General features: G+C 43.5%; 1 protein-coding gene across 1 annotated transcript; it reads right to left on the bottom strand.

Annotated features, from left to right (window-relative positions):
- Positions 1-313: 313 nt before the first annotated feature.
- Positions 314-24247, bottom strand: C1H14orf93 (chromosome 1 C14orf93 homolog). Its single transcript, XM_075277087.1, has 7 exons — positions 24169-24247; positions 12123-13122; positions 9217-9558; positions 5313-5374; positions 5123-5226; positions 4038-4150; positions 314-843 (listed from the first exon to the last, which is right to left on the bottom strand). The coding sequence occupies exons 2-7, from the start codon at positions 12663-12665 to the stop codon at positions 442-444; spliced, it is 1566 nt and encodes a 521-aa protein (XP_075133188.1). The 5' UTR covers positions 12666-13122; positions 24169-24247; the 3' UTR covers positions 314-441.
- Between the last annotated feature and the right edge of the window lie 1787 nt (positions 24248-26034).

Raw genomic sequence — 26034 nt, 5'->3', positions numbered from 1 at the left:
TGATTAATGTTCTTTGAGTCTAGCGCACATCTTGGTTGGAATAGGGAGGTAGCAAGATATACTTAGTAGGGTAAGAACCTGAAACAGTGTACCCCCCTTTCACAACTTCCCACTTTATGTCAAATTGGCTTTTGGTGTGAAACATGTTTTACCTCTATTTCATGTTTTTTTATGGGTAATCTAATAAAAGTGAAGTTTTAAAATAACTTTTCTGTCCATGTTTTCTGCTGCTGTTTTTGTACATTATTTATTAAGTTTCTGATCAAGTAAAATAAAAGATAAAGTTGAAAAAAAAAAAAAAATAACACTTTATTGAGGACATAAGAAGTTACTCTTTCTTCCTAGGCAGCTGTGGACAAATACATTGCTTGAACAAATACGTCATTTCAGTCACACAGATCACATCCTTTACTTGTAGTCTAGTAATTTTCTATTTAGTCTTTATTCATCTTTTTCCACTTTTATCTGTATGAAAGTATTTAGGTCAGGACAAAAGGATTTCCTTCCTCTTCCTCCACCTGTCATGTCCTCTTCTTCTCCTTCTCTTTCCCAGTTTGGATTGTAGAGATGTGAGGGAAGAAGTTGAATCTCTGTAGAAGGTAACCGATCGGATAAAGTGCCATAAACCCGATTGGTTTTATTGCCATGCTTAGAATGTGAGTCAATGCTGTAACACAGCCTGGTGAGCTCTGTTGATCGGAAGCGAGGTGGTCGGGCAACCCAGACACCGGGCTCAGACAAACTGTCCTCTTCATCTGACATTAACTCCTCTGTCACGCCCTCCCACAGGGCTTGGTCTTCTGGTGGAAACTGCTGAACACCCCATGATCGATTTGCAAAAAGCTGTACAAAATTTTTTTTTCCAGATTAATGATACATATTAATACAAAACTTAATAAACAAATACATGCAATGTGTGGTTTAGGCTAAGTTCACACGAGGAGCGTAATGGCGGATTTTGGTACCGAGAGTGACGCAAGGAGCCACGTCACTCTTGGGCCAAAATCTGCCTGCCACGACTGTCGTGGCTTCCAATAGTCGCGGCTTCCCCCTCCGGAGTAGGCTCAAATGAATGGCCCGAGTCTGGAGGTTGCTGCCACAAGGCGGACGCTACGGCCCAAAGAGCCGCAGAATCCAGCTAGCTTCTCTTTTCCGTGAGTGGCAACATGCCGCTCACAGAAAAAAGTAGCCTGGCGGTCTCCATAGACCACCATTGTGAGGGGGCGGATTATGATGTGGATTATGCGCCATAATCCGCCCCCTCTGTGCCCCTGTGAACGAGCCCTTATGCTACAAAAAACAAGACTGCTACTGAAAAGCATTACAATTACACAAGTTAAAAACTTGATACTCGATGCCATTTTTTCTATTTTATAAAGGGAAATTGCAGCTTTGGTTTTTTACATGCAGTTTTTCTATTTTGTTAAATAAAAGACAATGGTGTTCAGAATATCTTAGATGCCTAGATGATAAGGATTTGACTATTTGAAAGCTCTGGTGGTTAAAAAGCATTAACAAATTGAATTATGTATGGAATCCAAGATTTAAGAAAATTACATGACTACGAGAAACAACTAAAAATTCAGTAGTTGGATAACAGTTCAAAATCACTACATGTAAGAAAAGGCAATGGTGCCATACTAATACTGAATAATCATTACAATTAAGATAAATCCCTGATTAATGACCAACAAACTAATAACCATAACCTAAAACAAGCAACTCCAGCATACTAAGAACCAGAACATGTGATTTTAGTCCGTCATCAGAACCCAGTCCCACAGATTGGTTCAGGTGACCCTAACCTAGTGGTGTTGATTCCTTATGAATTAATGCCACTTACCTCTTTGGAACAATGGCATTGCCCTCATTGCTCCAAATGACTTATTTACAACTTGACAAAAAAAGACTATCATGGCAACGGATTCAGGTGACCCTAACCTATCCATCTGAGGGGCTTTGTTGATATGCTGGGTTCTCATGACAGACTCCTTTTAACCTCTTCCGGTCCGCCCATTGAATATATATGTCTGGGTGGTCGCTCGCTTGTTCTGCAAGGATGTGCCGGTACGTCCCTGTATATTTCAACAGTTGCACAAAATCATGCAGCTGCTGAAACAGGGAGCTAGCTGTGACTATATAGTGCTGTATACACAGCTATGGGCACAACCATGATGCGGCTCCCTTCTGACCCCAGCGGTCACGTGATCAACTGGGATCAGAGTCTATGACAGCTTCTGGGTCCTACAGGACCCAGATCAGCTCTATAGTAAAATGCAGAGGGCTGTATTCCTCCTGCAACTGGGGCTACATGTACTAGCCACAGTTACAGGGAAAATCGGGCTCTCCCCTTCCCCCGCCCCCCAAAAAATAATGACCTCAAAGCTCTATTATGACCTTATGGGGACACAATGTTAAAACAAAATTAAATAAAATAATTTTAAAAATACATAAAATAATATGCCAATAAAATGCCCTCATTACAAGTTCTGGCCCCATCCCTGAGGACACCATACAAAATAAAAGTTACTATAACTATTTTATAAAGTTTATTGTGTTATTTAAAAAAAAGAAAAGTAAAGAAGACACGTTTTCCCTTCTCTTTTGTATAGATTTTCCCATATAAAAACACATAAAAATAAAACCCTATGTGTCACCGAAAGAAGATGCAGAAATTAGATGAATAACCCAAAAGATAAAAATGTTAATGCTCTCAAAACCACACATAAAAAAAAAATCTGAAAAGGAGTCTGGTCCTGAACCCCAAATTGGCCCGGTACAGAAGTGGTTAAAGGCAATCAGGCTCTTCTTGATGTAATGGTCAGCAAACAGTGGACTCACTGTGCTACCAAACTGGTTTGGCTTGGGGCCACCACTAATGGTGCTGTCCAAGCAAACCCCCAGTTTTCACCCTTTAAGTCACATGCAGGCACAAACACAGACAAAATGATCGGCACATAATATGACCAGAATCAGAACAGACAGATTTCATGCACAGGCTAAAAACAGACAGGGATACAGGACTGATACACAGAATTAGGAACAGATTTAAAACAAAAATAAAACAAACACAGATCACAAAAGCCAGATATAAAATGGAAATTCAGGGGAGAAGGAGAACATAGAACCAGCGACAGAAACCCAAAAGCCTCAGGTCAAACGCTCAGAGGCTGTAGATAACAGACTAAGGGTTGGTTCACACTAGCGCTTGTATTCCGTCCGGAAAGGGTTCGCATGGACACCCCCTGGACGGAATACAATCGCAATTGCAAGCGATGTGCTGTCAAAGTACACGGACCCCATAGACTATAATGGGCTCCATGTGCTTGCCGCGCACTGCCCGCATGAATGATTTGCAATTACAGTCTATGGGGTCCATGTGCTTTGACAGCACATCGCTTGCAACTGCAATAGTATTCCGTCCAGGGGGTGTCCATGCGGACTCCTTCCAGACGGAATACAAGTCCTAGTGTGAACCAACCCTAAGACACACAATGACAAGCAAAAGGGTAGCAATGTTTTGTGTTTTTGACTTCCATGCTCCATACCTCTCCATCCACTACAACTTCCAACGTAGTGGAAGACTACTTTCATTTTATAGACAATCATCTTGGCTCTTACTTCATACATAAACTTGACTTGTAACTATTTAGTATATGGTTATGTAGATTCTTGTCATGTAACTGCATGATAGTATGTTTTTAGGGTTGTTTTTTTTAAAAAAAAATTTACCTCCTCAGCCTAATAAAAAAACTAATATTTTAGCCTGGACTACTTCTTTAAGCTGTGTTTTTGGGTACTACTATGTTACTACTCAAAGGGAAAAAAAACTTTTTTTTTTTTTTCATGTTTGTACTTGGTCACAAGATTCAAGACTTCTCTCTCAGAAAAGAGAGACCTTCCCTGTAATTCAAGATTATTGCATGTTATCTAATCAATTTTAGCTCATAGCTACTATGTACTACAAGTAAACATTTATAGAAGACAATGACACTTCACGAGAAGTGTAAGCATACAGCCAAGCTGTTTATCCTGACCCTGTATCGGCGACTTCTCAATTTCTTTTCTTCCTTTTCCCTCAGACTCTTAAACGGATTCATGGAGTTTCGGTATTCTCTTCTCTTTGTCAAAAAGTAGGCAACGCAGGCACCTAAAGTTGCATGAAAACTCCTTAGGGTGATGAGTACACAAGAGATAACTTACAAGTAAATGACGGTATTTCACAGTTTAACTAGAGAATTTATCTATGTAAAAAGTAACAAATGAAAATATATTTCATTACTGAATTTGTGCGCACTTTATTACACATACATATACTGTAGTGCAGTTCTGCTAATTTAGAATTTCTAATACTAGTGACAAGGAAAAGAAGAGGAGCTGGCCATAGCAACCAGATTTCTGCTCTTATTTCTGAAGCTCTTTGCATATGGAAAACGATTCCTCAACATAAAAAGGTGTAGATGGCAAAACAAAAATATACAGCAAATTGTCCTCAACCAACTGATGCACAGAAAACTAGATGTTGTATACGACAGGGGGAAGTGGTAGACTCCCTTTAATTTGACCTTGTGATCTTCATGACAAGTGCGCCCCATCCTAGTATCATTACTAATGATTTCTGTTGACACCACTCACTGTACAGTAATCCGATACAGGAAAAGATAAGGCTCACAACATATCAGTTTACTATTGGTCACAAGAATCCTGCAGAACTCATGTTTTATGTTGATATTTTTTTTTGCTATTTCAGTAAAATCACAGCAAAAACTGCAACATGGCTTCAATTCAATAGGGAATTTAGACTGAGTTCTACTGGGGACAGAGAATGGTGACAATATATGTAAAGTGCGGAGGAATATTTTGGCACTATATAAGTAAAATAAATTGAATATATACGTAAACTGGTGCTCAGAGGTAGACTGTATAATCATTCCATTTATGACAAGTGTTGTGTTCTTCTACCAAGTAGTTATTCATTATTATACTTGATATACTGTAAAAACTTTTATATCATTTCTATTCATGCAAGAGCCTACTAAACGCTACATAAAGGCTCTTTTATATAGATTTTTAGATTTTACTATTTTAGAAAATCATTTCTAAAAACTACTGTTTCTGTTACCTTTCAGCTCCTTGTCAGTATACCGATGGCTACTGGACATAAGTTCTTGCTTCAGCTTTTCCACCAAGAACTTTAAAACAGAAATATTCCAGGAGGACTTGATGCTGTAGTTAGACATTACATCAGATAAAGGTATCGTAATGTAAGACAATCCAGTAAAGAAATGGTCATCCCTAAGTACCACACTCACCTCTCTGAGCCATTGAAGCGCTTGTTGTTGGAGATGTGATTGTGAATATTATGTACCAGTTTCTGAAAACAAAAGTTAACATATAAATAGCTGTGCACTAACACACAGTCCGACTGCCAACACCCCAGCTGATTGAAAGGACAGCATCACATTCCCTGTTTACCAAGCATAACACCATACATTTAGTAGTGGTTGTGCCTGATACTGCAGTTTAGTACCATTCACTTAACAGACCTGCAGAAAGCAAAAGTACCAGGATCAATCGCTACACAGTGTACAGATCTATGCCTGGTATGCAGCACTCACCCAAGTGTCATGGCCACCTCTATTAGAACAGTGGGAGTGCCGGGAGTTAAACCCCCACAGATGTGATATTGATAGCCTATCCTAAGGATAGACCATCTGTATTAAAATCCCAGAAAACCGCTTTAGGCTAAGGCTCCATGTTCGATAATGCAGCTAACAAATGTTGGGGAAAAAAATGGATTGGAAACGCGTCACGTTTTTTCCTGCAGCATTTCATTTTCATCGCAGACTTTCATCTTTTGCTAAATCTATAGGGGAAAATGCAAACATTTCTGCAGGAAAAAAATTGATATGCTGCGTGTTTTGTTTTTTTTCGAAAACGCAGCTTTTCCGCAATGTATGAATGGGATTAGCCAGAATCTCATTCACTTTGCTGGTACTGTACAACAGTGGGTTTTTTCCTATTGCATTTCCCCAATGTGGAGTTGAGTGTCAAATGTTCAAGTTTTTTTTTTCTTGAAGCCAATATCAAGTTTGTTTTATAAAACCATAAAGAATATATGTTATAAAAGATCTTACTTTTTGCTTATTCCTGGTTTTGCCTTTAAAAACTGCACCAGAAATCTTAACAAGTGTCCTTACACTGTTTTAGGGGGGGGAATGTACTGCAGTGTTTGAACCAAAGCCAGAAATGGATTACAAGAATACAAAAGTATTACAAGTTCAAAAATAATATAAAAGTAATATACTTGAGAAAGAAGCCAAGAGCTTCGAAAGCTTGTAATCTGTCATCATCATGAGTTAGCCATTAAAAAAGGTATCAACTACTGAAGACTCTCAAGTTTTTTGTTTTTTATATTTCATACCCACTGGCTAACACGGTACAAAACCAAACGTTTTCCTTATACTAAAAGAAAGGATTCAGGCAGACTTTCGTTGCCAATCTCTGATAGGCGGGGAGTACCAGAATTAAGACTCTCCGTAATCTGACACTTATCCTCTATCATGTGTATGGGGGATAAGTGTATGTAGTGGCACAACCCTTTCAATGTGCAGGTTTCCTTTTAATGGACATGGACAGCGCTATTTCAGTCTTTTGGACCTCCTCAGCAGCAATTCTGGTTTGTGACCTGTAGATGGGGCTATGAGAATTTCTATTGCAAATATAAATATAAAGCTTAGCAACATTATAGCTATATACATATGTACATATACATTTATATTTGTATGTACATGCACATGTGTATATTAATACTTTGCGAGTATATAAAATGAACATATTTATACTATAAAAAGGAAATAGATACCAAGTATATTAATATAATAGTTATATTGTACATCTTGTGTATTTATAGTTCTGTGAATATTTGTATATATATTTTTGAATGTGCTTGTATGTATGGATGATGGTGACATGTTGGTATCATGATGCAAAATGACAGCGGCGTAGCCCATGTGAAATTACACAGCTGTCATTTTGCGTGAAGACATAGTCATGACTGAGCCTCAGCAGTCTCTGATGTAATTCATGATGTCTCTTTAAACGGAAGAGGTCTGAAGACCCGGTCGCAGCCCATGAGGTGATTAAAACTGTTTATTATGTTTACTTAACTTTCCTGGGCCTCTGCTTATTATACTCTGGGGTCTCCTCAGAGTGCAATGTTTTGCGTATGTCAATTTAATACCTCACAATGAGAATGTTAAAGAAAGAATTTTTGAATTTTCCCCAAATGTAATAAAGAGGAAAAAATAAAATTTCACATGGATGTAAGTATTCACACTCTTTTGATGTGACACATCATATGCAAGAAGACTGGAGGCTGTTGTCACTGTCAAAGCTGCTTCAAGATAGGTTAGGTTCACATCGGCATCTCCATCGCAAAGTCTGCTGAAAATTGGCAGAGGAAAAGTCCACTTTAGGAGAAACACGGTGGCTCAGTGGTTAGCACTTTAGCCTTGCAGTGCTGGAGTCCTGGGTTTAAATCTTGCCAGGAACAACATCTGCAAGGAGTTTGTATGTTCTCCACGTGTTTGCGTGGATTTCTTCCCATTCTACAAAGACATACTGATAGTGAAAAAAAAATATGTACATTGTGATCCCTATATGGGGTTCACAATCCAAATTAAAAAGAAAAAGTCCACTTTCAATTCCATAGCAACAGAAACCTGATGGACCCCTTTATAGGCAATGGGGTCCACCAGACTCCGTGTACAGCAACTGTTTTGGTGGTCTGCCTCTCCATTGTGCGGGTCCTCCTAGGGACCTGAACGACTTGAGAGCCAGCACTAGTGTGAACCTAGCCTAAGTACTGTAATAAAGGGTCTGAATCCTTAGGTCAATGCAGTATTCTATTTTTTCCTGGTCAGTAAATTAGCAAAGATTTCTAGCATTCTGTTTACAATGTCAGTATGGTGTATTGAGTGCAGTATAATGGGAAAAATATGAATATTTGTTTATTTTAGCGTAACATAAAAATGTGAAAGGTGAAAGAGTCTGAAGACTTTCTGAAAGCATACATAAGTAAGAATACATACACCACTGGAAAAAATCAGGGCTCATGTGCAGTGGACCTTAGTTAGTAGTTAGTGCTGCAATAACAAGAGTCAATAATATTGACCTTATAACCTTCAACTTAGCCACATTGTACTGTACCCATGTACACCTCATTAGCATCCATTACTCCTAGCAAACCTTAAAAGCTAAAATGGGACATTGGTCCATATGACATGAAGTAATGCAGGCCCTACACGGTTAGGTGTAATAGATTAGAGTATCAGGCCCTGATATTCAGAGAACCACTGAATGCCATACTGTTACCCAAAGTTCCATGCAGAGGAGACCTGACCACCATTAGAGTTTTAAAATCAGTTAATGTTTCCTTTAATCCAGCATAGAATTATATTGTCAAAACGCATATGAGCTGGATTAATAGAATTTTACAGAATTTGTATCTCAGTACAAATATTTTTGTACTTTGTTACTTTCTTGTTCAGCCCAAAGATTTGTTCTGCATTGAAACAAACAGACCCCAGAGTATAATGGTGCATTCACACAGAGAAAAATGGTGAGAAATTTGGTGTGAAATTTCAGCGCTGAAAAAATAGCCTCCCATTGACTTGAATGGGTTCCTTTTTCTGCTAGGAACCCATTCAAGTCAATGGGAGGCATTTTTTTCAGCGCTGAAATTCCACACCAAATTCCTCACCATTTTCCTCCGAGTAAATGTTCTCTAATAGGAGGAAGCCCTGGGCAGGTGTGGAAAAATAAAGTTACTTTCATACACCTTTCCTGGGCATCCGTACAATGTCCAGTGATCCCACTGAGTCCTCTTCTGGCCTCCTGGGTGACATCATTTGCCCCAGGGTCACTGCTGACATCATGGCACTACACAAGAGACTCCAGAGTATAATAATTTCACTTCCTGCTCACAAGTGACAAACCACCAAAGTTCCAGGTTCAGGTCAAACCAGAAACATTTGGAAAATTTGTATCAAATCTGGTTTGAGTCAAACCTATTCACTAAATTCTAATATTTGTGTATATCAGTGTGTGAGACGACATCTATGGTGTTGATCTGGATAATTTCAGTCTTTATACAGGGACAGATTCACTTAGAATTTGTTGTTCAGGAGTACATTAATAATCCAATAAACTCACCGATAGTACTAGGTCTCTTTTTCGACGAGAACACTTCTGCCCATGGCTACGCTGCCGACTGCTTGAGCCACTATACAATGGTGCAAACGATGGTGGTGAAGCTGGTGGCCTCATATCCACTGAGTCAGGCGAGGTTTCTGGCATAATCATTCCTCCTGGACTAAGGGAGCCATCTTTCTGTATTAAGATATGGGAATGACTTGATTTCACAATTGCAGCAGTTGGTTCATTCAGATTTTCCACTGGATCCCTGTGAGGGCGAGTGTCTGTCAGCTGCTTCACAAAGTTGGAAGTTAAAATTCGCTGGGCAGGAGGCTCTGAGGTTAAGAAATCATCAATGGCCTATAAAATAAATGTATGTAGCTAAGTACAAGGTGGAATTCAGATTGGAAAGTGCAGGGTTAAAATACAAAGAGGTGGCTGGCATGGAGGAACCCCATGCTTTGTGCATGCACACAGCAGATGGTATAAAGATGACACACCTGCCAGAATTGCTGCAAACAGAAGCTGTCCCTATTAAAAGTGACAGACTGTGTCTCCCACTGGAGTGCAATAGAATGGAGACTAAGCATAAACAGACTGTGCGCTGATATCTTATGCACACATACTCATGGCTAGTAGCTACTGAGCACAGGAGCAAATGAATGCCAGGGTACAGTATAAACAACTAGAACCTATGTCTGGCACTAGAAGCTCATACATGACCATACCCATGTTCAGACACACTGTTTGGTTGCCATATCTTAGCTTTGGTAATTATTGTTTTACATTAGCCATACCTGTCATTGTCTGCAGGTTCCTAATATATGAGAAGTACTGCTACCAGCAAGAACAATCTGGCGCTAGTGCATGAAAGGACCGCTATGCTTACAGGAGCCTAGAATTTACCTATGAAGGTTTGGCTGCAAGTCAGAAGCGGCCGGGTGCTTGATGCTGGACTACAGGGAATTTTTCTTTCCAAATGGCATCCCAGAAGATTACCCGCTTGGAACACAACTAATGTATTGGTGGCATATTAAAAAAAACCCTGCATTTCCCAAGACTATGGGAAATCACCAAAACTGAAGTCTCTGACCACAACCACATGACTAAAAAAGGGAGGAGCATGATGGACTCTTTTAAAATCTGTTATGCATCAGTTTTTAGACCAATGGAAGTCAATGGGTACATACACAAGTATGTTGTTTTTTCAGCATGTCCTAATTTTGCTAGTTTTTCTGGTTGGATTGGCCCAATACAAGTCTATGGGTCAGGGTTTTTTGTTACTGTATCAGTTTCACTTATGTTAAAACGGATGAGTGGGTTGGGTAAAAAAAATAAAAAGACAAATGAAAGCCATTCATTTTTTTTAACTGTCAGTTAAAAGCAAATGGAAAAACTAATGCAAAATGGATGTTAAAAACTGACACACAGCCAGAAAACCAATGATAAATATATGACACACTGATGGAAGACTGACAGTTTCATCAGTTTCTATTGTCTGTTTTTATGGCATTTAGTGTAACCTTGCATTAACACGGCTGATTTTCCATGTGTTGGATGGATTTACCAGCCTGAATAATGTGCCAGGACAGGGACTTATAGCAATACAGTTATTATGCTGCTAGGAGTCCTTGCCCTCCTCTAGTGAATTTAGTACAGGACAGTATGTCACTGGGTGACAGGGACTTCTAGCGGCATAGATAACTGTATTGCTAGGAGTCCATCCTCCAGCATATTCTTCAGGCCAGTAAATCCGGTCAACACACGAACAGAGTTTCACGGGTGAATCGGGGTAATCCTCTAATCACACCAACAAGTTTTTTGATGCCCATCACATAGCTGCATTAAACGCAATTCATTTCAATTGGGTTATTTAAAAAAATAGGACATGTTCAATGTTTTCCCATTTTCACAGTTCTCCTAATAGGCTCAAGTCTATAAGCGATCTTTGAAAACGTGGGCCCCACAGATGCCAAAGGGTGGTTCACATCTGCTTCTGTACTCCGTCCGGGGAGAGTCCGCATGGGGACCCCCAAATGCAATACAAACGCAATTGCAAGCGCTGTGCTGTAAAAGCGCACAGACCCTATAGACTATAATGGGGTCCGTGTGCTTGCTGTGTGCTGCCCGCATGAATCATGAGGACTGGAAAATAGATTGGGAACTACTTTCCTGTCCGCACGATCCCTGTGGACATCTGCTGGTAAGCACACGGACCCCATTATAGTCTATGGGGTCCATGCGCTTTTACAGCACAGCGCTTTGCACTTGCGTTTGGTATTCCGTTCGGGGAGGTCCCCATGCAGACTCCCCCAGACGGAATCCAAACACTGATGTGAACAGGGCATAACAGCCATGAAAAATATTCCTTTTTTACAGCTGTTTTGCAACACAGTTGTCTGAATAGAGCCTTACGGATCAGAACTGAAAATCAGCATCACAAAAAATTACCAACATGCTTAAAAATCCCCAACACATACAGATACACTTTGCATATCAATTTCATCTGGGGAAATAAAAGTGGAGCTAGTGACAGAACAGAAATAAGCAGAATGGCATAAACGTACAACTAATGGGACTTAAATGTAGCTAAAAGCAATGTGCAATGAATCAGTGTCAAAGTCTGCATAAGTTACTTGCCACAGATGTCACCCCACTCACTGAAGAGTGTGAAAACTATTGAAAATCTGCAGAATAAGCTGTGGATATCCGTACCTCAGGTCAATGTCGACACTGACTTTTTTGCACAGATTTGATAAACTTTCATTCACTTTGCTGCTACTGTAAACACTGCCACAATTCTTTGGCAGGAAATCTGCCATGTATCTGTCCCATGCAGATCTGTCCTAATAAGAAGGTTCTCTTGACATATTGGTAGTAAAGAGTGAGCACAATTGCCTCACAAACTGCACATAGTCACTTACCGGAATGTGGACAGGGCTAAGGAGGGTGGGCGCTTCATTTGGGGGACATGCTGTTAAGCAATTTTCTCTTGTCCTATCGATAATGGGAGGAGGGTGAAGCCCGGGAACTAATGCAGCAGATGCTGCACCCAGCTGTCTCAACTCCTCAATGACCACCTGAACACCTCCAATTTCTTCAGCCTCTTCCTCTTCTGATAACTTACATCTTGCAGCGATGTCTAGCGGTGACTTTGGAGCCTCAGGCCTTTCAATCACTCTCTTCAGACTACTGAATTCGTCTTGGAGTTCACTCAGAAGGCTACTGTTTGCTTTGGCGACATTAAGTGCAGCTTCGGCTAGTCCCACTGCTTTCTCCACACGCTGATAGATAAGATGAAGAAGCTGCTCACACCCTTGCACTGCCACACCTTGCCCATTAACGGCAACAGGGGTAGCGCCATCAACAGAGACTGAGCCACCTTGGGTGTTTTCAATTTTGCATGCGCATTTTCCATCATTTTGACCTGGTGGAGGCGTGAACAAAATGGTGGCGCTGAATGACATTTTGAGGAAAATTGTTCAATCCAAATATTTATTCTAAAAGACCAATTGATGAATGTAAGTAGTGTTTACTATGACTGCCACCATATAAATATTTCACACATTTAACTTCCACAGTCCTTTTATTATTAGCTTTCTGGTGATTGTCTATGAAATGGAATATTACACCTAAATAATTCAAGTCCAAGGAATGCTCCAGTATGTTGTGTCATCTGTGATGTATTATTTAATATATTCATGATGTTTTTCTATGATTGTCACAGATTCCTGAGGGAACATTTTCTTTTCCTACTGTCAGGCTGCAAACACATCCCACTAGATTTATTCGGTCCCCCAAACCGATTATTCCACTTCTTCTATGTGTTTTAGGCTACCAGTCTCACACTGGCTGACTTCTTATAGAGCGCGGGTTCTGATAAATTACTGAAGTGTTCAGACAGTTGAAATTTCTGGGAAATATCTTTGACAACAGCTAAGGAACAATGCAATAAAGCCATTCACAGACATGACAATAAAAGAGCCATTTAGAAACATGACAATAAAAATAAAGAATATTCTTTGAATATAAAAATATAAAGAAACGCTATCATTCCAGATCATTTTTTGTGTTGTTTTTTTTTTCAACAAGGAAATTAAGGAAAGTTTAAAAAAACAACATATCAGAACAACATTATCCCACACTCAATATAACATGTGATAATAGTAATGAGTCATAAGAGTATGAGCATAACAATGCCAGGGCTCATAAGAGAATTGCTCTTTAACCTCTGAAGGAATTCTCAGTCAATAAAACCCCATGTTTTAGAATAAAGGTCGCTGGTGTGTTCCACGTTCTGCAGTATATCCCCACGGAACTAGCACTTCTCCCATTGCTCCTTTTGCACCTCATGGGTACCAGGTTTGATTATGGAACTATGTGACCGCCTCATGTAAGGCCTGGTGATACTGCGAGTGTACCTTCCTTACCTTCTATGGTCGCTTCTCATTGTGATATGTCCAGAAGACGTCCTAACACCTCTACTGCTCCTTCCCGCACGCCGAGTCGCTCTCTTACTCACTCACCGTCAATCTCTACCTTCCTGTCCCGATCTGGAACCTCGGCTACTGGGTCTGGCACTGATGACATGGCTCCTCCATCTCCTCCGCTTCGCCAATCGCAGCCACCTCCTTCACTGTCTGCCACCCTCCCTGGACATGACGTGCAATCCATGGATTCGGCCTCCCTGCCCTGCTCAGCAGCCCATATTGCCTCTGCGGACTTTCAGCTACTTCGGGACCTTATTCAAGCTCTGCCCACTAAACAGGACCTGGATGCTGTAGTTTCCCGAATGGAACAATCCCAGGCACAGGCCCTCGGTGCGATCCAGTCTGATGTGTCTCAACTTACTACTAGGGCTGACGCTACTGATCAAACACTGTCCTCTTTGGAACAACGCCTGTCTGCAGTGGAGAGCAATCAAACCCACTCTGAGGCCCACCTTCAACAAATTGCTTTGCTCCTGGATGACCAGGAGAACCGGGGTCGCAGAAATAATATTCGATTACGAGGAGTGCCAGAAAAAGGCCCTCAGGATGATCTGATCAGCCGAATTAATACCATTTTCAATATGGCGACTCAACGCCCGCTGGATGCTACCTTCATGATGGACCGTGTGCATAGAGTCCAATGTTCTGGCCCGCTTGACCCTGCTAATCCTAGAGACGTTCTGTGTAGACTACATTACTTCACGGACAAGGAACACATCCTGAGGTGTGCCTGGGATATGGGATCGGTGCCTTTTGAGAATGCCTCTGTCAAGCTCTACCCAGACGTCTCATCCCGCACATTGGCTATGCGCCGTGCCCTTCAGCCGGTGTTGACTCTGATTAAGGACTGTGGAGGTTCCTATAGGTGGGGTCATCCCTTCCATTTGATTGTTCGTGTTGGCTCGTCTTCGATTGTTGTCCGTTCCCCGGCGGACTTGCCTGATTTGTTTGCCTCCCTGGATGTGCGCCCTGTCTCAGTCCCGAACTGGCTTGCTCTGGATTCCTCCCGCCCTACTATACCCAGGCGCGGCCGCGGTTCCAGGCGTTCTTCTTCGACTGCTTCCAGAGAGAGACCTCGGCGAAACTCATCTCCACGACGTCTTCCAATACCGGATCCGCCTGGGTCTCCGCTCCGCCAACCAGATCTCTCAGCTCAGCTTCCCATTGAAGCATGAGCCCTCATGCCGCCGGTCTTTGATCTGCCCACAGGACAGTGTTAATATCCTTTTATGTTGAGTGGTCTTGGACTTGTTTCACGGTTGGTGGACATTTTCACTATGTTTATTTTGTTTTGTGACTACTCTGTTCCTCTTGATCCTGTTCCTGCTGGGCTTTATAGATGGCCCTTGTTGTTGGTATTGCTGTGTTTTTATACAATGTTGTTATTTGGACCTTAGAGTCAGTTTGTAGCCCTGTGCTTCCTATACCTTTACACTTTGTTGGGGGTGGGGGCATAGGGTCTTCCTTACCAGGTACACTCGTGGTGCTTGCGGGCCCACTTCTCCCCCCATCTTTTCTTACTCCCTCACTCCTTCCTGTCTGTTGTTGTGCCCCTGGCCCATTTGTCTAGGGGTAGTTAGATTTGTTCTACTCTTGGTTCTTTTTCCCTTTCCTCCCCCCCCCCCCCCTCATTCTTTACCGCTCTCCTTCCTCTACTCTGTTACTTTTCTCTCTTTTTTTTTTTTTTCTTTCCCTCCCCTTTACCCTCTTCAATTCTTCGCCCTCTCCCCTTCCTCCCCCCCCTTTTTTTTTTTTTTTTTTTTCTTTTCTCTCTCTGCTCCTAGGGTGTGAGCTGGGAAAGCCCGTCTCCCTCCATGCCTCCGCTTGATCGCCTTTCCTCTATCGCCGTGGGCTCCCTCAATGTGAGAGGCCTTCATAGTCCAGAGAAGCGCTCCGTACTCTTCAATCTGCTCAAAGGTAAGCGCCTTCATGTTGTGTTTTTGCAGGAAACTCACCATTGCTCTACCAAGCCATACAAGTTGACTAATGCTTGGTTTCCTCATGCATATCATAGCTCTTCTCCTGACCCGAAATCCAGAGGGACTAGTATCTTGATTTCTCGCTCCCTGCCTTGGGAACATTTGGAGACTCGCACTGATTCTGAGGGGAGACTTGTTATGGTCAAGGGTCGTATCTCCTCTCAGCTTTTTACTTTTGCCTCTTTGTATTTGCCTAACTCGGGACAGGGTCGTGCCCTTAGTTCTTACTTAGGGCTGTTGGACGGCTTTGTGGAGGGCTTCCTGGTGGCGGGGGGTGATCTTAATCTGGTCCTAGACCCTTCATTGGACTCTTCTGCTGGCGTCTCTTCTCACCCTTACTCGCTCATCAGGAGGATTAAGAGGGACCTTCATTCCCACCAGCTTGTGGACTCCTGGAGGTTACTCCACCCATTGGATAGGGATTACTCCTATTACTCTCCGGTCCATCACCGATACTCTCGTATCGACTACCTCTTTATCCGTCACCAACATCTCCACTCTTTGTTGGCTGCGGAAGTCGATAACATTACTTTCTCCGACCATGCTTTGGTTACTTTGTCTGTTTCCTTGTCCTCTCCTATTCCCTTCCAGCGTCAGTGGAAACTTAACGCATCACTTCTTGATGACGTAACCATCCTGGATGACATTAAGACCCGTTTGGGGGAATACTTTGAGAGGGAGGAATTGTCGGGGATTGCTCCTCCAATGGTGTGGGAGGCTCACAAATGTTTTATCCGGGGTATCCTGTTGCAACATGGTTCCCGCTTAAACAAGGAACGCCGGGCTTGTATTGAATCTCTGCTGCAGCGGATCCGCTCATTGGAACTTCTTCATAAACGCCAAATCACTCCTGATGTTTATTCCCAGCTTGCCAGCGCCCGAGAGGAATTGCGTACGCTCGTCACTGATAGGGTGAAGGGTACTCTAGCTAAATGCAGACGTCATTTTTATGAGTTTGGAAATAAGAGCGGGCGTTCACTAGCTAGGGCCCTTCGGGTTCAGCAGTCCTCCACCTACGTTCCATGCATCAATTCCGCCCAGGGTACTCGATTACACATGCCCCTTGATATTGCAGCTGCCTTTCGGGACTACTATGCCTCTTTGTATTCTGTAAACTCTGGCCCTTCTCCTCTCCCTGAAGCGGAGTTCCGAGATCGCATTCGTTCTTATCTCTCCTCTTCTGGTCTCCCGTCGTTGTCTCTAGAGGAATTGACGGCCTTGGAATCTCCTATTGTTGAAGAGGAAATTTCTTTAGCTATCTCCAGTATGGCAACGGGTAAGGCCCCAGGCCCAGACGGCCTTACCTTGGTATACTATAAGAAACTTGGCCCTGAACTCCGCCCCAGACTGTTGAAAGTTTTCAATTCTCTCACCGATGGCTCGGCCCTTTGTCGTGACTCCCTGTGTGCTCACATAGCGGTTATCCCCAAACCCGGAAAGGACCCTCTTCTGTGCTCTAACTACCGCCCCATTTCGCTAATCAATGTTGACCTAAAAATTTTAGCCAAGATCCTTGCGACGCGTTTATCGCCCTTGTTAGGAAATATTGTTCACGCGGATCAAGCTGGATTTTTACCCGGCCGTGAGGCTCGAGATAATACTACCAAAGCTATCAACCTCATGTATGGGGCTAAACAATCGGGCTCTCCTCTCATGCTTCTTTCAACTGACGCTGAGAAAGCCTTCGACAGGGTCAACTGGCGGTTCATGGAAGAGACCCTGTTACATATTGGTCTTGGAAATCGCATGATGAGTTGGATCATGGCTCTATACTCTCTCCCTACAGCGATGGTTAGGGTGAACGGTTTATTGTCCCAGTCCTTCCCTATCCGAAATGGCACTAGGCAAGGATGCCCCCTCTCGCCTCTCATTTTCGTCCTGACTCTTGAACCCTTCCTCCGCCAGGTTCGAGCCGACCCGAACATCTCAGGCGCTGCTCATTCTTCCTGTTTATACAAAGTGGCGGCTTATGCAGACGACTTGCTATTTTTTCTCTCCTCCCCTCATGTTTCTCTTCCAGCTCTGATGTCTGCCTTTCAGGTTTACTCGACCCTTTCGAATTTTAAAATCAACTTTTCGAAGTCGGAAGCCCTTAATGTGACCCTTTCCTCCTCGGCGGCCACCTCCTTGAGTCAATCTTTCCCTTTTCATTGGGCCCCTACTTCTCTCAAATATTTGGGGGTTTATCTTACTCCGGACCCGAAAGATCTCTTTCGTTGCAACTTCCCCCCACTTCTGGCGTCTATCAGGGCTGATTGTACTCGATGGTCCACTGGAGCCTTTACTTGGTTCGGGAGATGCGCGATTTTTAAAATGAACATTCTCCCTCGTCTTCTCTACTTGATGCAGGCGCTTCCCATTCACATCCCTCTGTCTTTTCTTAGATCCCTCACTTCCGTCCAATTGAAGTTCATCTGGTCGGGCAGACCCGCCCGAGTGAGCAAGGCTTTTCTCTTTCGTCCCAAGAGTTGCGGTGGTTTATCGCTTCCGGACCTGAAGTCCTATTACTTGGCTACCCACCTGACTCGTGTCGTGGACTGGTGTAGGCATGCTGTTTCTAAACCTTGGGTCTACATCGAACAGGCATTCTCTCCGATCCCTTTGCAGGTTGCCCCATGGCTGGACTCCTCCTCATTGTCATCTCTCTTTTCTCACCCTACCCTTGGTCCCACGCTTCGGATTTGCTCCAGGGGCCTTGTTCGCTCCACTCTCCTCCCTAAGGATTCCGCTCTTTTCCCAGTGCTGGGCAATCCTGCCTTTCCACCTGGAATGTTTGACCGAGTTTTTCGTAATTGGCGCCGTCATGGGATTTTCCGTGCCTGTCACTTCCAGGACGCTGGGGGATGGACTACACTTCTGAATTCCCAGGCCCCTCCTGAGCTGCCCCCTTTGGATGCTTGGCGGGGGATGCAACTTCGTCACTTTTTACATTCTCTCCCTGCTCCTGCAGAGTTCCGCGTCGAACCTACCCCCTTGGAGAAGATTTTTGTTGGTGCTGGCCCCCTTCGCCACTCCCTCTCGCTCACTTACCGGATCCTGGTTGAACCTCCGGAGGACTTTGTTCCGCCGTTCTTGTTGAAATGGGAATCTGACTTATCCCTTTCCCTCTCTCAGGAGCAGCGTAGGCGCATTTTTCGCCTTTCTCATACTGCTTCCATCAGCTCTCGCCACCAGGAGGCCAGCTACAAAATCTTGTCCCGATGGTATAGGGTTCCTACGAGACTCCATGCTATGTTTCCTCAGGTCTCCCCATTATGTTGGCGCTGTGGCGACGAGGAAGGCACGCTGCTACACATTTTTTGGTCCTGTCCTGCCCTTTCGTCCTTCTGGGAGGGGGTCAAGCGGATAACCCTCCAGCTTACTGAAACTTCTCACCATTTGGGCCCTGCCCTGTTCCTCCTTAATCATTGTGAGTCTTCTGTAAAGGTCTTTAAGCGTTCCCTACTTAGATTCCTGATCCTCGCTGCCCGGGCTTGTATCCCCCTTTTTTGGAAACGAGTGGATCCTCCTCCTCTCTCCCTCTGGATTTCGAAGGTCAACAAGATAATGCGCATGGAAAATCTCACGTCTTTCCTGCATGGCACGACTGAGGCGTACATCAAAACCTGGTTCTACTGGTTCAGGTTTCAACAGTCTGCAGAGTACCGGACGCTCCTGGGCTCTGACCCCTCCTCTGATTGATACTCTTGTTGTTCGTCTCAGGTATTTGACCAGTGGTTGCTCCCGAGCCCTTCCCAACTGGCTGTGGTATGGATGACCTGGCGAGCGCTCTCACTGGTTTCCTGACTGCTTACACTCACCCCTACTTACCCTTTCACCCCCCACATTTAGTCCTCTCCCCCACTCATCTGTCCCACTAACCCCTCCCTCCCCCCCCCTTTTTTCCTTTTTCTTTTTTTTCTATGTTGCTTTCTTTGTCTTTAATTTTTTTTTTTTTTTTCTTTATTTTATTCTTCTGATTGTATTTTGTGTTGCACTGTGTGCTTTTTCTGTTCGCAGGGCGGGTGTTCGCCTTGTAACTTGTAATTGTTTTTTCTTTTCTTATTGTTTAAAAAAATTTTCAATAAAAATTTGAGTTATAGAATAAAGGTCGCTACACATGGATGAAAACCACCTTAATGTCATGGGTAAGGTTTGCAAATAGACTAGCAATGATGCTGGTAAAGCCAGCCTTAGGGCCCCTTCACACGGAGTTTACACTCCGTGTATTCTGTCTACGCGCCGTGTATTCTTTCCATTTTACACGTGTAAAATGTAGTTAGCCATTGAGTTCAATGGCTTTTTCGTATAACGCGCGTCTTTTTGCGCGAGTCTCTGCATGCGCGCAAAAAGATGCGCGTTATATGAAAAAGCCATTGAACTCAATGGCTAACTAGATTTTACACGTTTATTTTTACACGTGTAAAATGGACAGAATACACGGAGCGTAAACTCCGTGTGAAGGGGTTCTTACACATATTTTTGTCAACTTCATCCATACCATTCAACAAAACAACAGAAATCTGACATGCAGATGCCACCAATGGTTGCTTGCAGTTGGCAGACTGCAGACTTTAGTTTGCCAAAAACAGAATAACCATGCTGGAAATTTTTGGATGGCTATTGCCAAGAAATACCATTGCCTAAGCTGCTTTACCCAAACTCACTCCACTTCTTTTTAAAATTGTTAGTGTTGATGGTGGAATCATCTGTACAAACAATACCATGCATTGGAAACCTAATAAATAAAATTTGTAGCATCTATCCTATAGTATGCCTTCTCTTCTTCCTCAAATGGTTTCTTGCTTCAAAAACTGCATCACAAAATTTGAACATTGCACCACAGCTTTATACTGGGCTTTCACACACCAAACCATGTATCCAAGTAACATTGTTTTCGACAATCTATCCTCTGCAAATGGGCACCGTACCCTTGGCAAGACACCAAACGCTTTGGAGACCCACGCATAACTCTGCATTACACAGACAGTCCATTGATTTTAGATACCACTTTAATGCTTTATTTTAAACGGTTTATGCCACAAATCCTGTGTCCACAGCAGTGGTTCTTAACCTTGTTTGAGGTAGCGAACCCACCAGCATGATATGCACATTCACTGAACCCTTCTTTAGTGATAAATCAAATATGATTTATTTCCAAATTCAAGACATAGGTATATGTTTTTCTTTTTACTGGTACACAAAATGAACTGTGCATAGGGCCTAGGGTTCGATCGAACCCTGGTTAAGAACCACTGGTCTATAGGATAGAGAATAAATAGCTGATCATTGGGTGGGGGTCTGACACCTGAGACTGATCTTGAAGAGATGTTTTACCCCCACTGTGAATGCATCTAGGTTGAATGTAGGCACGGCGCTGCTGGACTGGATGCATCACTTCTGCCTTTCACTTAAGTGGGAGAGCAGTAGATAGCCGAGTGCTGTGCTATCTCCGCCGCTCCCATTGAATTGGTGGGGAGTGGGGATGTGTCCCACCCAGCATGAGCATGCCTATATTCAGCCTGGATACATAACAACAGTTCTCAGAATCAGTGGGATCTCAGCAGTCACATACCATAAATATAGTGAATATGTTTATTTTCTATCCAGAAGTAAAAACGTTTCGGTCTTGTATCAGACCTTCATCAGTTTCTCGGATGCATTCAGGAATAAGGAGCAGAATAAATAATGGTGATGTGGAGTAGTTGAAAGGGACCAGAAAGGTCTAGGAGTATGCCAGCAATCAGATAAACATACTTTATGGTAAAATACCTTCAATTTGGGGAACTAGGTAATAGGACAATTGGAGCCAGTTTAGAACTAATTCCCTGTACCGACACTAAAATGTCTAAAGCAGGTAATACTAATACAATAGTCTAATGTTATAATGTATTATTATATTATAGTGGATAATGCTATAGTACTTTACTACTTTAACCTTAAAGAGGGCCTCTCATGTCCTCGGGCACATGCGGTTTCATACACCGCTAGAAAGATGACAGTGCGCTGAATTCAGCATACTATCGGCTTTCCCGTTCTGTGCCCCCAGGCTGGAGCTATCGATGCCGTTACTGTAGCTCTTTACTGTCAGAAGGACGTTCCTTCTTGAATTCAGCGCACGGTCACCTTTCTAGCGGTATATAAAACCGCATGTGTTTTGCTCACTTGCTAATGGATACAACTATGAAAACAGGAACTTTGTATGGTCTGGCACTTGTCAGAAACCCCTCCATTTGCATTTCTATTTAGGTTATTGATTGTAGGATGTAGTTTAGATTATATTGGTTGTTCATAAAAGATGCATTTTTTATACCTTGAGTAAGCAGTCATCTATGTACTGTTTATTGCAGTGTGGTGTATATTTCACCTCATATCCATTTTAGAAACTCTCATGATGTGTTTCCAGTTGTATTGCAGTAATTTGAGATGTAAGTATAGAATGTCTCCAATCCTGGCTGTTCAGAAAAGGTGTTCCCAGGCTAAATTCAGCACACTATTGGCTTTCCCATTCTGTGCCCTCGGTGAAGAGCTAGCCGTAGCTCTTCACTGTCAGCAGGGCGTTTCTGCCAGTCAGTAAGGAACGCCCTTCCTCACAGCACCGTCTATAGCGCTGTACTGTGAGAGGGGGCATTCCTTACGGCCCAGCAATGACGCTGAGTGGTGAGGAACGCCCCCTCCTCAATACTCATCTATGGACGAGTACTATCAGGAGGCGTTCCTCATCGTTCTGACAGTACAGAGCAATAGACGCTGCTGTGAGGAAAGGTTTTTTGACTGACTGTCAGAAATGCCCTTCTGACAGTGAAGAGCTACAGTACCGGCACCCATAGCTCTTCACCAGGGGCACAGAACGGGAAATGGACAATCCTTTAATACAAATGGGTACTGTGTAATGCTGCATTTCGTGAATGGTGAAGGAGGAAATGTGGGGGTAATGACTACCTGCATCTTAGCAGTTCACCTGATCAAAGATTCCTCCCATCTCTCCATGCACTTGCACAATGCATGTGTTATTAATGGGAAGAGTGGAATACCACCAACAGACACCATGCTTGCCCTGGCCCGGAGGTGAATATCCTGGTGGGCTCCTGAGCCATGTGGTCCACCAGCTCACCCTGGCATAGAAGTTTATGACGCAGTGTTCTGCCTAAAAAAAAAAAAACCTGTTCCAAAAATGCACACTAAAAATCCAAGACAGAAAGCTTAGTGGCAATATCAGGTGAGAAACATGTTTTTTTCAGTTTGCTAAAAAAAAAAAAAAGTACATTGAAAACAAGGTCTCCGGATTTGGGCCAGTCTTTGGATAGGATTTTCAGGCAGAAGACCACCTCAAATCCTGCAGTGTGAATATTAATTTAGCTACAGAACGCCCTACTACTACACAATGCATACCTAGTGTCCAGCCTGTCAGAGAAAAGTAGCATCCTACCTGCAGCATATTCACACAGTGCAGTCAAATCGCACAAGGCCACATCTAAATACTGCGTTTTTGTGAAATTACAGCAGAATGACTGTAGCTGCATCATGTGAACGTGCCCTGAAAGCAAGCTGATAAAACTGAAGGTTAATCGTATAGTTATTTATTGTGTAACATTCACAGATTTTCCTTGCCCTCTAATATTAGGCACTTGGCTTTCGTCATACAACGTCTGGAGCTGGCGCTCCTTCCTCCTTGGCAGACGCTTTCTTGTAAACTTTCCACTATGGCCACAACCAAGCAGCGTGGCCCCGCCCACACTAACTGCTCAAGCCTTCCCACTTCTACTAACATCACATAGGTGGGTGTGGTCAGTACACGCAATTTCTCACGTGACCACTAGGATGTACTCGCAACATACAGCGCTCCGTGTACATAACACGCACGCTGAGACACACCCACCGCTATCTCTGATTGGCTGAATGCGCTGATCTCTGATTCGCTGCATCTTGCTGCCACTCAAAGCCGTAGTCAAGCCATTAGTGGTAAGGAGGAAGAACCGAGCTACGTCATCACACGGGCGTCCAATAGGACGGCGCTACCCTCAGCCTGCTTCCTCAATTAACCCTATGTCTGCCGGATATAAACGCAAATTATCAACCGCTGCTGGCGGATAGAGCAGCGCTCACCGTGCTAGGAGTGTCCCGGCTACAGCTGATGCGCCCTCTTACTAGGTCGCCGAAAGCTATGAGACAAGTGTACACGATATATAACCTGTCTATACAGCGCCCAGCAGAGACTCCAATAAACAACTCACAATCCGCTCCAACTAACCCCCGACAAGACAATACAACACACATACGCGCTCCAACGCACTTTCAGAAGCAGAAAGTTCCCGTGTCCACTCTGTCTCCCTCACATACACAGCTCTACGCAGGAGGATATACCAGCAAGGGGGTGGGAGGGAGAGCAGGGGATTAATATACCAGTAACCCCTGAAAATACCTCAGTTTAGCCTAGAAATGGTTAATAAAGTATACTCAGCAGTAGAATGCAGTTCACATTGAGCCCAACTAACGCCATTCTGCCTTGTAGTAAAGGATACGTGAAGGTCAGCGTGTCCCCTTTGTATTCTTGGATCGGTGTGTGCAAAGCCGAGTGTACGGCTGGTACACGCCTCTGCTGGGCGCTGACTGGCCAGGACTGAGGCTGGGGGTGGGAGAGAGCTGCGTGTACAGGGGCCCTGCAGGGAATTGTGTACATTTTACTAAGGGACTGTCTGTCAGCATCACGTCATAGAATGCAACTCTATGGCTCTTGTGTACCAAAGGCAGTGAATACAGTATGTGGCCTGAGTAATGGCAATAGCTGGACTGTGCTGTGGAATATTCTCGCCTCACTGATCCCTCGTCTAAGCTGGGTTTTGTGGAAAGGATAGAGTCACCTCATTAGTATATTGTTTAACTCTATCCTTTCCGGAATGCCCAGCTTATGCCATTCAAATAAATAATGCCGCAGCCTGCCAGACCACAACTATAGTATTATTCTCTAACCTCCATTGAAATGCTCAGCCACTATTTCTGTGCACAGAAGTTCCCACAAACAATGACAGAAGTAAATATTCCAGAGGCTAAAGCAGCGCCGCGCTATACCAGGGCCCCAGGGAGGGCGGCATTTTTGCTTACCTAAGCCAGTCCAGGACAAGCTGTCCTGGACTGGCTTAGCACCGAGCTGTGGATTGGGGAGGCTGCTGGAGCAGCGCTGCTCCAGAGGCCTCCCCTTACGCTCAGGCAGAAAGCAGGTCTGCTCCCTGCCTGCGAACACCGCTAAGCCTCGCCCCCTTCGCTAAGCCCCACCCCTTCGCTCTGCCACGCCCCCTCCACCGTGGTGGTGGGGGGGGCTTTCTGTCGTCTGCCTCGGGCAGCGAAAAGGGCAGGTTCACCCCTGGGCTAAAGTAATACTGTTACATAATGCCATATAAGGGCTAGTTCACACGTAAATGCCTCCTGGCTTATTTTGGTCACTTCCTAATTAGGAAGTGTTTTTTTTTTTACCTTGAGGTGTTTTTTGGAGCAGTTTTTAGTAAAAACTGCTTCAGAAAACACCAGGCAGTTTTCCCCTCCCCTAAAGTGAATGGACTGTAAAAAAAGGCGTTTTCAGTCGCTGTTTTTTGCCAAAAAAAACGCTAGGCGTTTTTCGCCTCCCATTCACTGTGATGATGTCACTACTGCTCTGTGATTGGCTTGTCCCTGTGATACAAGGTCCTTCGTCGACTACTAAGTAGTGATCTATGCAGAGCAGAGGCTGCAGCTCCCTGTGTCTGCAGCCCCTATTTTGAATAGATCACTACTTAGTAGACGACGAAGGACCTTGTATCACAGGGACAAGCCAATCACAGAGCAGTAGTGATGACATCACAGGTCCTTTTCCAGAAGCAGGGATGAGACAGTTGGAGGCAGTGAATCGAAAGCAGGAGGAGGGACCTACAAAGAAGAACCACAGAGGAGGGCGTGAACAGAGAGGTGCACGGGAACGTCCACGGTGCACGGAAGGGCTCATTTACATACACGTTTAAAAGGTAATTCATTAAAATGGGTGGTCTTTTAACAAGTGATTAGCAGGACTTGAATAGCCTTTTTAAAGGCTATTTAGGCATTTGTTTATCTAAAATAGTGAAAATCCATAGATGACATACAAAGCACAAATACTCAAATAAAAGTAGAGAAAACCACACAGAAATAAAACTGTGCTGCTGGGCAGGGTTAATAGTAAAAAAAAAAAAAAATGCAAACACTTGCAATTGCCAAGAAAGTCGTGTAAAGAACATCAAAAGGCAAGCACAAGGCTCTATGTAGTGGTAAAAAAGAAAAAGGAAAATCAATATTATTACCCAAAGAACCCAGAGCTACTAGCAGGAAGGAGATTCTTTCATGAAACCTTGCTTTTTTTCATGCCACCTTTAACAACGCTG

This window comes from Leptodactylus fuscus, chromosome 1 (genome assembly GCF_031893055.1).
Source record: "Leptodactylus fuscus isolate aLepFus1 chromosome 1, aLepFus1.hap2, whole genome shotgun sequence".
Lineage (NCBI taxonomy): Eukaryota > Metazoa > Chordata > Amphibia > Anura > Leptodactylidae > Leptodactylus > Leptodactylus fuscus.
The sequence above is the reverse complement of the archived record's forward strand: the minus strand, read 5'-3'. Positions and strand labels throughout refer to the sequence as shown.